General features: G+C 52.1%; 6 protein-coding genes across 6 annotated transcripts; 3 read left to right on the top strand and 3 right to left on the bottom strand.

Moving 5' to 3' along the window:
* Window positions 1–128: 128 nt before the first annotated feature.
* On the bottom strand, window positions 129–1973 carry SCP_1001700 (hypothetical protein; the record flags this gene model as incomplete). Its single annotated transcript, XM_027762038.1, has 6 exons — window positions 129–275; window positions 323–403; window positions 456–800; window positions 850–1212; window positions 1274–1350; window positions 1400–1973. The coding sequence occupies 6 exons, from the start codon at window positions 1971–1973 to the stop codon at window positions 129–131; spliced, it is 1587 nt and encodes a 528-aa protein (XP_027617839.1).
* A 943-nt stretch (window positions 1974–2916) lies between these two features.
* Window positions 2917–4514, bottom strand: SCP_1001690 (WD repeat-containing protein; the record flags this gene model as incomplete). Its single annotated transcript, XM_027762037.1, has 3 exons — window positions 2917–3414; window positions 3464–4276; window positions 4335–4514. The coding sequence occupies 3 exons, from the start codon at window positions 4512–4514 to the stop codon at window positions 2917–2919; spliced, it is 1491 nt and encodes a 496-aa protein (XP_027617838.1).
* A 417-nt stretch (window positions 4515–4931) lies between these two features.
* SCP_1001680 (hypothetical protein) lies at window positions 4932–5423 on the top strand (the record flags this gene model as incomplete). Its single annotated transcript, XM_027762036.1, has 3 exons — window positions 4932–4950; window positions 5005–5137; window positions 5198–5423. 3 exons carry the CDS (start codon window positions 4932–4934, stop codon window positions 5421–5423), a joined length of 378 nt encoding a protein of 125 aa, XP_027617837.1.
* An 824-nt stretch (window positions 5424–6247) lies between these two features.
* Window positions 6248–10456, top strand: SCP_1001670 (glycoside hydrolase family 115 protein; the record flags this gene model as incomplete). The annotated part of the gene is made up of 23 exons (XM_027762035.1): window positions 6248–6743; window positions 6799–6817; window positions 6868–7074; window positions 7125–7168; window positions 7231–7243; window positions 7297–7532; window positions 7586–7591; window positions 7652–7774; window positions 7827–7902; window positions 7959–8031; window positions 8089–8097; window positions 8147–8179; window positions 8236–8253; window positions 8306–8610; window positions 8666–8940; window positions 8996–9002; window positions 9056–9118; window positions 9171–9257; window positions 9316–9671; window positions 9727–9904; window positions 9961–10225; window positions 10281–10326; window positions 10389–10456. The coding sequence occupies 23 exons, from the start codon at window positions 6248–6250 to the stop codon at window positions 10454–10456; spliced, it is 3003 nt and encodes a 1000-aa protein (XP_027617836.1).
* A 350-nt stretch (window positions 10457–10806) lies between these two features.
* On the top strand, window positions 10807–11737 carry SCP_1001660 (hypothetical protein; the record flags this gene model as incomplete). The annotated part of the gene is made up of 5 exons (XM_027762034.1): window positions 10807–10839; window positions 10895–10915; window positions 10974–11078; window positions 11133–11633; window positions 11693–11737. The coding sequence occupies 5 exons, from the start codon at window positions 10807–10809 to the stop codon at window positions 11735–11737; spliced, it is 705 nt and encodes a 234-aa protein (XP_027617835.1).
* Window positions 11738–12062: 325 nt separating this feature from the next.
* Window positions 12063–12431, bottom strand: SCP_1001650 (hypothetical protein; the record flags this gene model as incomplete). Its single annotated transcript, XM_027762033.1, has 3 exons — window positions 12063–12114; window positions 12162–12262; window positions 12318–12431. 3 exons carry the CDS (start codon window positions 12429–12431, stop codon window positions 12063–12065), a joined length of 267 nt encoding a protein of 88 aa, XP_027617834.1.
* Between the last annotated feature and the right edge of the window lie 4 nt (window positions 12432–12435).

Genomic DNA, 12435 nt, shown 5'->3' with positions numbered 1-12435 from the left:
AAAACTATAATTATTTCAAGATGGTTGGAATATCTCCAGCATCAAGAACTCATCAGCACATATGCAGACACAGCCAAGCAATAACTAGATCGTACTGCTGATTGCGGCGATAGTTCGCCTGTAGCACATTACCTTCGTCTGCTCATGATGAAGCACCCCTCATACCCAAGCACATCCGGCGGGCTCAGCGTGTCCCGCCATCGACCCGACAGGTTACCGTTGGCGTTTCCGACTATATATGCCCGATACACCCATTTGCCGCGTCCACTATCCACCTAAAGGAACATCAGCTCCGCGAGGCACAGACGTGCGAAGCACGTACATATTCTTTAGATAAGCTGATAAATCCATCGCAAGGCCTGACTCGCCCGATGAGTTTAAATTGGCCCCAGGACGAGTGCCCCTGCCATGTCACGAATCAGTGACCGCGGCGCAGCAGGTAAATCGACACGCACTTCACCGGTGATAAAAACATCCTTCACCTTCCGCTTTGGTCCGTCGGGTCTACAGCGCCAATAGGTTATCGGTTCGCTGCGCCCGGGCTCTGTGAACTCGAGGCCGTCAGGAACTTCTTGCATGTCCACCCGACTTGGGATGTATCCGCGCAGAGGATTTCCCGCAGACAGAGGCGCGACGTCCGCTTTGCGCTTTACATTAAAGTCTTCATCTTCGTCCTCTTCGTCGTACAGATGATACTCGCGCACTCGCCACAGATGTGGGTGCTGAGCAATGTGACTCCGCTGCAGAATACCAGGCGAGGCGCCAGAGAGCAGCGCCGCGTACGATGTGAATTCGGTGTACTGCGCAGTATGTCAACACCAAGATCGAGATGACCACGATCCGGCGTACCGTGAACACGCCCTCCCAAATCCCCTCTAGGCTACCGGGCAGGAACGCGCCGGAAAGCTCGTTCCCGAGAGGCTTGGCGGTGTGCGACCCGAGGTATAATCCTCGCGCCCACTCTGCGTCCCACTCCTTGCTATCCCGCGCCACAACTGCACTCGGCAGCGTGGGTTCTGCGGGCTTCGTGTAGTTCAAGGTGTCTAGCGAAACCGGTAGCCTGTTGGTTAGTGTGAGATACGCAAGGATCGCCGGCGCCGATATCCGCGGTGGGACAATTCGCAGGTTCAAGGAGAAGTGGGACACCACCGACACCTCCTTCGCATGACACGTCGGGGTAAAGTCACGCCACGAGGGGAAGCAAAGTGGGTACTGCAAAGTGCGGGCGATCAATGGACGATCTAGGAATGTGATGGCATACACATAACCATACCATGTGTGCACCTAATGCTATAATCTTCAGGACGCTCGCGGCCTCCTGGAAAGTAACGTCGTCCACCATGTAGTCCTCTGCCATCGTCAGATCACAGTGACCGGGCGATGCTGATGGCGCACTCACCAGGCTTGAGCAAAAACCAGAATAACCACATGGCGAGCGAGTTCCGCTCGTTACTTGTAGGCGGCCACATGTCCATTCTGACCGACCAGCGAATGAGCGAGGCCCCCAAAGCGTGGAAGAGGTATTCCCGCAGCCATAGATCGAGGCGGGCATACTCGCACAGCTGCGCCTCGTTCTTCCCTTCGTTCTCTAGCATCATTAGATATGCCATCCACAGAATCGCATTCAGCTCTTCCACGTGCGTTGTAGGCAATTCGTAAGTCCTGGTGAGCGTGTCCGGATGCGAGCGTATCCGCTTCAAGAGTATGCATCGTCGCTTGAGCTCGTCCGCTGTCGCAACGGCAGAAATTCGTCCAGCACCTAGACGTCGAATTGTCGACTGCAGATCAAATTTATAGGCAAACACTCTCGTCCAGAGGTGAGGATTCGAGGAGATCGATAGGGCCGAATGTATGCGGTGGTTGGCGGTGAGCAGACCGATGACTCCAACCGGTGGGCCAAGAAAATCTGCTGTAGCGGTGAAAAATGCGATGTTCTCGAGGATCTCCTGTGGAATTTCTCCCAGATAATGCATGGTGGTCGTGGTCGGACGATGGGGGGGATAGAAAGGCTTGCCCCGCAAGCAGCTCTGAGTCGTGCGGAGTAACAAAATCCAAATGTGGTTACCGTCTAAGTTCGCAATCCTGTGTCCGACTTGTACGTCCGAGGAGACATCGATGCAGTATCAGCTGCAGAGCATGTAGTAGGTTCCAAGAGGTAAAAGAATAATAAGAAATGTGAGTGGATTTGTCCTGAGGAAGTCGTACGTGACTGGGTCGCAGGCTCTGTGACAAAAATTTCACAAGGTCCTGTTTTAAACCTTGACGAGAGTCTGCAGACGATGTCATGCGGGAAACGCAGCAAAAATAAGGATCATGAGTTCGGCCAAGACTGGATCCGGAGTCGCTACACACTTCAGAACATCACACCACCGACATGCCGCGTTGTAGAATTCTCGCGAGTAGTACGTAGAGCTAGTACAACAATGGAAATAATTTCAACCAACGAGTCTAGGCAGCTTAGGTGAAAGAGGATGAAATCAATGCATACGGTACAAATTGTACTTCAGTACAGTAAAATGTCGTAGAAGTTCTTTGCCAACCCCCACGCCTCCGGGAAGTCGTGAGAGAAGGGAAACCCACCACGTTCGGATTATTGCAAACCCTGAAGTCAACGTGTCCAACAAGTCGAGACAACGAAGTACCGAGGCTGCGAAAGCGTCATGCACAACACAATGACTGCTTGCGCACGTCGATCATGAATTTATGTCCATCGCCAATGTCAAGGCACTGTCAGTATAAAAGCGAGCCTCTTCCGAATCACGTCACGAGGAAGTCGTACTCCACGAGCGAAATACGGTTTTGCGCCCGAGCATAGCGGTCGTACAATCAAGAACCCTCGTCAGAGCAATATCCTACAACGTATGAGTAAGTCCAGCATCGACAGAATGGCACAGGAACCAGCCTCTGTGGACCCAACTAGCGGATGCTGCACTTGTCAAACACGCTCTCGCGAGGTTGCACGTTCTCGGACACGCCCCACACTTTCCACATCTTCATTGCTTCCTCTGCCGGACATATCGTGAAGACGAGGGTACCGTCAGGGCCCAGACAGCTGTGTCCCACTGCGCCCGAATGCGCGGGCACGCTCACGACACGGCGCATCGACGGGTACGAGTGTACGGTAAGCGAGTTTGTGAGCGGCCCTTTGACTGGTACTGGGCGAAAGTGGGCAGAGATAGATGACAGCGTAGACATTGAGGACGCCCTCGGCTGCCACGATGTGCCGTGCGTGCTCAAAAGCTCCTTGCAGTGTGGCGACCAGATGAGCGACGTCACCGACGTGTTCAGACTCAGCGTGTGCAGAGGCTCCGCAGCGGGCGCTGTCGAGTGCACACTGTAGATACGGATTCTGCCGTCGGAATACGTAGAACCGGTCGCGAGCAAGTCCGGCTTCCAGGGACACCAAGCCAGCGCCTGTGCAGAGAACATCAGATACGCAGCAGGCCCGGTTAATTCTACGTACCTTCACAGGACCTTGATGCTTCATCTTGCTGCCCAGCTTGTTCTCATTCGTGAGCGCCTTGCCCGCGCGAGCATCCCAGAAGTGAACCACGCCACGATCGTCGCCCGACGCCATGTAATTCCCGTCGTGGCTCCATCGTACCCCGAGCACGCCACCCCTGTGCGTCGACACCCTAGAGACTTCATGCTCCTCCCGCACATCGTACAGCACGATGTCTCCATGGTGCGTGCCCACGGCGAGCACGTCCCCGTTCCAGCCCATCCCACCGACCTGGCCCCATCCTTCGTCTTCCCACTCTCGCAGCACCGTCTTGCTGTCTACATCCCAAAGCTGCACGCACCCTGTGGTGGTGCCCAGGCCAAGTAGGTGTGGTTTCGTGTTCGCCCACTCGATGCTTGCGAGCCGGCCACGGCGGCGCTGCGTGAGCGTACACAGATGCGAGATGGAGCGCGTGTCCAGGTTCTGGTAGTACACGTCGCGCCCACACGCCACCGCGATCGCGTTACGCGCCGACCACGACAGTGGAAAAGCAAATGGATCTGAGGGAATTCCTGGCCCATCAAGAGCAAGAATGAATTGCTTCCGCGAGCCGAGGTGCATAGCTGCTGAGGTTGGTGAAATCTTGGGCGGTGTGGTGAGTAGCTGGGAAAAATTGGCGCGTAGGCCAATGTCTTCCGTGCCCGACGACTTTGCTTCTGTGAACTTGAGCATGCGGTCCTCTGCCATACCAAACTGGCGACCAATGCGCTGGCTGCGGGGCGTTATGTTGAACGGCATGGCAAACTTCGGGCGCGCCGTAATGAAACGGTCAGCCTGGGGAATCTCAGTGAGGTATTCCCGGCTCAACAGCAGAAACCCTTGCTGTGCGCACCACTGTAGTGTGTCCCGGTGTGCGGCTTTCTACTTGAGAAGATATCTCCTTAGCCAGTTCCACCGTGGTCATGGAAATTCTTCGCCTCTTCGTAGAGTACGCATTTGTGATCGAGCCGGGTGTCCAAGTGCGCTTCCGACGAGGAGGTGTTACGCACGACTGCGCGGGTGCGCCATCCATAATTTGCAGCAGAGTCTTGCTGACGCACGCAAGGTACCGTCAGAATCAGTCACAATAGCCCTGCAACAGCGAAACTAGGATCCAACCAAATTGACAAGAGTAATAAGCTAGATGAGAACCCAGCTACTGTACTGAGACACGATGTGACTCACCTTTCGCACGAATATTTGGTCGAAGTGGTAACTTGACCGTCCTTGCTTGCTGTGTTTCGTGAACGGCTAAGATCAACACCCTCAGCGCTGCTGTCGAAGCCGCGATGTGTACTAGAAAGACGGTGGTGGGAACCGCGCAAGCCAAACACTGTGACCCGTGACCGTGTTAGATTCTGTGACGATCTAATCTTATCTCCAAGTTGGCGACCGACCACCCGACCAGAGAGACTGACGACCACCGTCACTTTACTGCAGAGAAGACAAAATGGCTCCTACTCTTGGAGGTATGTGACTTTTTTGTCAGGGCGGTGCAGCTCTGATACATGAGCCAACTGCAGAACCGCGCGAATCCCCCAAACCGCAGCCGTTGGGCAACTTTCCTCTGATATTCCTCTTCACAACTTGCACATGTTGTGTCCTATTCTTGCTATGGAGGAGAGCTTCGTCGTTGCGGACTGTAGTGGCTCATCGGTGCGTGTACAAGTTGTCGCATATCTTTCTGTGCTCACGCGGACGATGGTGTGCTCGAAGATTGAACACTTGGTCTCGTAGGGAAGGCAACATTCGTCTTTCAATAGACGACGGTCCTTCCTCTCGGGAGTTCCTGGACGATGATTATGATGAAGATCGCGAGAGTTTGAATGACGATGAACCATTGGCGTATACCGCAGAGCGGTTGGAGATGGGTCATGGTACCTCGGGAGGGGTAAGTGCAGCCGCGGACGACGTTCCTCCTCCTCTACCCCCAAAGACTTGAGATTCTTGGAAGAGAGCGGTAAGTACTGCTTGAGTGCACTCCGTACCATCTCATTCCGTCCTCGCTAGGTTCTTTGTTCTGGAGTCGTAAGGGACTGAACATCTTTGGAACATATATACACAGATCGTGCTACTTTTTCCTTACGTCATTGTACAGCAGCTAATACCAGATGTCTACCGATACCCTCAGTTATTTCGGCCTGTGACACTGTTCGTTTATCGTTGGCCACGAGTTTATCATCGCCATCTACCTGATGGAACCACTAGCAAAGGTCTCTCAGTCCATTTTCCTTCGGTGCCGAAAGTATTTCCGTTGGCCTGTCGGAATGGCGACCACGCTTCTTCTACTCCTGGAGCACTCTGCAGCCTCCTTGGGTCGCTAACTGTACCTCGTCTTTCTCTGCACATCGGCTAGGTATGTGAATTTTAAGTCCGTTGGATGTGTGTTCCGTGGTCAAATTCTATTCGCCCTTAGATCACCCTCTGTTTTGGCCACGAAGTTGATGCGAAGTTCAGAAGTACATGACATGACCAGGTGACTCCGTACCTCCGGCCCGTTCGCTGTCTGTGTCTTTGGCGATGATGTTTGAGAACATCCACCGTCGACCATGACTCGCCTCAGAAAGACTTCCTATGGGGTAGGTTCCATCGCGTGCAGCGATCACAACCTCTCCGAAAATCTTCCGCCAAAACATCGCGTATCTCATGCCCAGGTCACATGGGGCAGACACCCCTTCAAAGTACGAATCCTCACAGTCGAGCATATAAGAAGGAAGTCCATAGCTTCTGCTCATCGCCGTCTGCTGCCAGTCTGTTCGCGTGGTTATGTTCAAGCACTGGGCCCTTTCTGCGTTGCTGGGCATCTTGCTTGGCCTCGGCGGTGTGCATGCCATCGGCCAGGCTACTTGCGTCTCATTCACCTCATCTCTTTCTTCCTTTCCCGTCGTCAGCAACAACAGAGCGACTCCTATTCTCTTGTCCGAGGATGAGTGGCCGGGCGTCCAGCGCGCTGCTTCTGATTTCGCCTCGGATATCGAGAGGGTGACTGGCGTGAAGCCAAGTGCCTTGAATTATACTGCAGGTCAAACTCCGAATATTGGTACCACTGCGATCATTATCGGCACCCTGGGACAGTCATCACTCATCGACGGGATTGTGAACCGGACGAATTTGGATGTGTCGACCATTGAAGGACAATGGGAGGCATTCCTTACGCGGGAAGTCACTGACCCTCTCCCCGGCGTGAGTAATGCATACATTATGATTGGCGCGGACAAGAGAGGGACCATCTACGCATTGTACGACCATTCTGAACAATTTGGTAAGATATCGTTGGTGCGGCTCTAATTTCATGTCTGAAATGACTTTGAGACTAGGTGTTTCGCCGTGGTACTGGTATGGATCGTTTTGAATGACATCAATTGACTTTAACCATGCAATTTCAGGTGGGCAGACGTGCCGACAACCCACAATGCTGAAATTTACGTTGCCTCTTCTGGCTGCGCACATGGCACACCGACGGTGCAATACCGTGGTATCTTCCTCAATGATGAACAACCGGCGCTGCAGAACTGGGCCATGGTGATGTATACAAACGGTACTGGTGCGGCCTTGACAGGATCGCCGTTCAACCATTACTTCTACACCGCTCTGTGAGGAGTTTCTATTTTGACAATTTTTATTGACAATTTGCCTGTCTTAGATTCGAGTTGATTCTTCGCATGAAAGGGAACTATTTGTGGCCTGGTATGGTCTCTCTTTGTGTTTGCTTATTGACGCTTTTGACACGAGATTCCAACCCCGTCCAGCGATGTGGGCGAGGTATGTCATAGGAATTGTGTTTCTTGTCTACTTTCCATTCAATATCGCCCCAGTGCGTTCGGTGTCGACGACACGCAAAATCAGCCTCTGGCTGACTACTACGGAATCGTGATGGGAACGAGTCACGAGGAACCTATGATGCGCTCCATTCCAGTCGAATGGGATCTGTTCGGCGTTGGTCCTTGGGATTACAGTGTCAATGCACAGAACATCTATGACTTCTGGGTTGTCGGTGCCGAACGTGCAAAGCCGTACGAGAACATGTTCACTGTTGGGATGCGAGGCGACGGTATGGTTCGTGTCATTCACGACCCAATTTTCCACTCATGTTTTCGTGCTCAGGTGACGGTATGCTCCATTCCTCAACGTATCATACAAGGATGATGATGTAATTGGAACCCTCTCAAGAGCCGCTCGCCGGAGGAACAAACATCGCCCTTCTGGAGGAGATCGTTGCAGACCAACGGCAAATTCTCACCAACACATATCCTACCGTCAACGTGTCCACAATCCCACAGATGTGGTGCCTGTGTAAGTTTGTCATTTTCATTTAACTTCGATGATACCGACCTGGTATAAACAGACAAGGAGGTTTTGGGATATTACGAGGACGGCATGACGGTGCCGGAAGATGTGGCTTTGATGTGGACCGACGACAAGTATGTTCGCTTGCAATCTACCATTTTATGACGATCATCAATATTCCTGATCGCAGCTACGGTAATGTTGAGAGATACCCTACAGTCGAGGAACGTAACAGGACTGGTGGTGCTGGTGTCTATTACCATGTAAGTTGCTGTCTTCAGCGTCGGGCATAAAACGTCATTAATGTTCTCATGCTCCAGTATGACTACGTGAGCAACGTATCTTGCAGTCGTATCGGTTATACTGACCGTCAGCAAGGTGGGAAGTCCCCGGAACTACAAGTGGATCACAGTACGTGCATCTTGGCTAACAAGCAGTCATCATTGGACTAAATCCTTCGCCTTCAGAGCAGTCAAGTTGCCAAGGTATCTTTACCCTCATTCGAGTTGACATCAGCGTCCACTCATTTGCTTCCAGACATACGAGCAGATGTCTCTCGCAGTAGCTCGCAACGCTACCCGCATCTGGATCGTCAATGTGGGGGATCTCAAGCCGTATGAGATGCAGACAGAGTTTTTCCTCGCGTACGGCTGGGACTCGTCCATCTGGAACATGGATAACCTGGACTCTTACATCGTGAGCTGGGCAGTGCGCGAATTTGACCTGCCTGCATCCGATGCGCAAGAAGTCGCCAACATCATTGCCTACGTAACGCGTTTCAATGCGAGGTGCAAGCCAGAACTGCTGAACTCCACAACGTACAGCCTGTATAACTACAGAGAGTGAGTTTCCTCGAAGCAGTCCTTGGGAACGACTGCGAATAACATTTTCACCCAGGGCCGAAACCGTGCTTGCCCAGTGGGAAGCAGTGAACGCTTCCGCTACCCGTATTCGGGATCAACTGACTTCGGACATGCAAGCTGCGTACTTCGAGCTCGTCTATCACCCTGTTCAGGCTACCTACACCCTGGCGAATATGTGGATCTCTGCTGGATATAACAATTTGCGTGCCTCACAAGTAATAGTCAGCGCGAACGACTACGGAGTGGAAGTCGAGAGCCTCTTCGAGCAAGATTACGAGCTGGAGGTGGAGTACCATACTATATTAGATGGTGAGAGGCGATATTTCTGTGTCTTGCATGATCTTCCTGACCAATAATCTACCAGGCAAATGGTGAGGGCCTCTCGGCCAATTTTCTTCCATGGAGGCTGACGCATCATACTAAGGGACCACATGATGGATCAAACGCACGTCATGTACTACTACTGGCAGCAACCTCAGGGAAATACGTCAGTTTTCAGCTTGTCTCCGACGATTTCATCTTCACGCCATGTTCACTAGGATGCCCTTCATTTCATGGATACAATCGCAGAAACTGGCATTGACAGGTGCCATGCGCATTTTGTTGGAAAATAGCCAAGGTGCATGGTAAGTGCTTCAGGATGCACGAATGCACGTGATATTCATCAGTCGTTCGCACTCACAGGCCGGGCGATAATCAATACGACTGTGCGCAAGGATACAGCTGTCCCAATCCCACAGTCTACCTTGATTCCTACGTCCCGGCTGGCAATCGATACTTCGTCGTTGGCGCTGGCGGTCCGAACACGTTCAGCTACACAGCGACGAGCAACGCCACATGGCTGAACCTCAACAACACCGACAACTACGTCTCTTTGAGCGCTCCAGAGCAACGCGTCTATGCCTCCGTGGAGTGGAGTCAAGTCTCTGACGTGCAGTATGCTTTGATCAGTTTCAATGCGACTGTCGAAGATCAGTCGGAAATGTCGTTCACTGTGACGTTCATTGCAACGAATAACATTGTACCAAGCGGTTATGTCGGTGAGCAAAATTCGTTTTCGTGCGTTCTTACCACCGCTGATTCGTCAATAAACAGGATTCGTGGAAGGTGACGGTGTTGTCTCGATTGAGGCTGCAAAAGCGGCACGCAATACCTCAGTCGATGGCGTCACGTGGACCAACATTCCGAACTATGGTCGCACAGTCTCCGGTGTGACACCCTGGCCTCGCGGAGGCGCTGATCAAAATTACAGTATTGGGACCGGCCCCAGCATGTGAGTCATGTCTTCTGTTTCGCCTTGAAGTTTCAGCTTCCTGATTCGGCATCTAGCGAGTACGACTTCTATACGTTTGACGCTTATAATGACACCAATGTTACGGTAACCGCATATCTGTCTCCTTCGTTAAATGCTCTGGGGCCGGACCGGCCCCTGGCGATTGCGCTTCAGATGGATTCGGACGACCCACAAGTCAGCTACTTCATCCCGAACGCGGCGCCTGGTTCGCTCCCAGATGCATGGAACCAGTGGGTCTCAGAAAGTATCGTCACCGTCCCAATGACTTTCTATGCTCCCCCGGGTGCCCACACATTGACAGTGAGTATGATGGTCACATCGTACAGTATGGAAAATTTTTACGAACAACGTCTAGGTTTACATGATTGAGCCCGCTGTTGTTGTGCAAAAGTTGGTCGTCGGTGAGTTGTTCAGAGAAGTCTGCGCGTATTCATTAGCTCTATCGTGTTTCGTTCTTCAACAGACTGCGGGGGGCTACTGCCCAGCTATCTCGGTCCGCCGGAGAGTATCTTCATGAATGGAACAGCTTGAGAGAGATTGAGCCATCAATGCTGATTGACGGACGGCTGGATGCCGGCACACCATACGATAGCATATAGTACGCACTTTGAAGAAGAGATTGTGCGACACTATTGCTACAGTCGCTGTCGATATCTCAACGAACCATCTTCCAGCTGTCTCTTGAGGCTGTGCGTAGAAGCGCCCGCCCATAGCGTCATATCGTACCGGAGTTGCACGAGAGCCAAATGCGCAAGCCTGCTTTATCAGCAAGATCCAAGCTGCTTTCTCAGCAAATTTCGAAGTACATATAAGAGACTCAACATCAGCGAGAATCGAGTGTGCGACATTGTCCCCATTTTACTAGTAGCAGTAGTTCGACCATGCCGGAGATCATTACCCTCTACACCGCTAAGGTTTAACGAAGCTCTTCCACGACATTGCTGATAACTGACACAGTTCGCGATCTAGGTTTGCCCTTACGCCCAAAGGGTACGTCGTGGATTTAGCGATTACTCTGGGAGTCTTCCGCACTGACTCTGTAATGCAGGCTGAGCTTGCGCTGGAGGAAGCGAAAGCCGACTACACCAAGTTTGAGATAGATTTGTCAAACAAGCCTGAATGGTATGCGCCATTGGTTAACCCTGCGAGTAAGGTACACGACATGTGGCTTTTTCTTGCGTAGAACACTCACATATTACTTTGCCAGGTCCCCGCTATTGCCTACGGTGGTCCGAAGGTACCCCCCGAGCAGCCTTCCCCCAAGTCTGTCAAGATTGCCGAATCGCTCATCATCGTAGAATTCGTCGCAGATCTGTTCCCGGAGGCCAATCTCCTTCCCAAGGACCCGGTCCTCAGGGCGAAGGCACGCTTTTTCGTCGATGCCGTTTCAACCAAGTTCACTCCGACTTGGTTTCCGTTCGTAGCAGGCAAAGGTTCCGCGGAGGACTTTATCAAGGGTACAGAGCAGGTGCAAGCCCTACTTCCGGAGAGTGGCTTCGCGATTGGGCAGTACTCGATAGCTGACATCGCGATCACACCATTCCTTGCTCGAGCTGAGCTGTTGTTGAGGCACGCCATTGGCGCGTACTCTGCAGAGGAGGCGAAGAAGGTCTACGAAACAGTGTGGTTGTCGCCGAAGTTCTCAAGACTTCAGAAGTACTGGAATGATGTGAAGGCCCGTCCCAACTTCAAAGCTTCCTTCGACGAAGTGTGTCTTATTACCGAACGTTAGCGCTGATGTCGATGATATTGACGCGTTGTTCACAGGAATACGTTAAGGGGGTGTTCGAGACGCGATTCGCCAAGAAGTAGGTGTGCTAGGATTTGGTCCAACAGATATACGAGCAGTGTAATTGTATCGACGTGAGCGCAGCTGCTGGAGAATGAAGGGCGAAAGGTGTAATCATTCAACACCTGATAGAAAGCAAATGGTCACCAGAGGAGCCACAAGTCTACACGCTCACCTCCAGTTAGTGGAGAAATTGCTGGAGTGGAATTGAACGCTGGGATAATGTCAGGATGTCCAGGGCGCTGCCGATCATCACAATCTGGAAGACCTCCGTTACAATTCGATTGGCGTGGGGATATTTGCCTGAGGTGATCTCCGTAAATTTCGATTGCGGTGCGGGTGTACCCTTCAAATCTCCCTAGTATTCCTTAAGAATACTGCCTTCTGCACTTCCTCATGGCTGAATGCACAGAAAATCAATAGAATGCAGCGCAGATATAGACGCACTGCGAAGTAAATTCGCTGAAGAGTTCAGTCAGGATCGTCTCTTTCGACAGCTGCTCCTTCAGATGGTTCAAGGCGAGTGTTTGCAAGCTCTCGCAATCCAACTAGGTGTGGGAGAGGTCATCAGACGACGGTAAACACCACCGAATCGTAGCGTACTTCTTTCGCGAAATGAAACATTGACTTGCACGAGCGTGGAACGGGGAGATCTAAGGTTTGCTTGCGATAGATGTCCATAAACTTGCCGTACACCTCCTTACCCGCACAGCGCATGGGA

This window comes from Sparassis crispa (assembly GCF_003851025.1).
Source record: "Sparassis crispa DNA, contig_000009F, whole genome shotgun sequence".
Taxonomy (NCBI): domain Eukaryota; kingdom Fungi; phylum Basidiomycota; class Agaricomycetes; order Polyporales; family Sparassidaceae; genus Sparassis; species Sparassis crispa.
The sequence above is the reverse complement of the archived record's forward strand: the minus strand, read 5'-3'. Positions and strand labels throughout refer to the sequence as shown.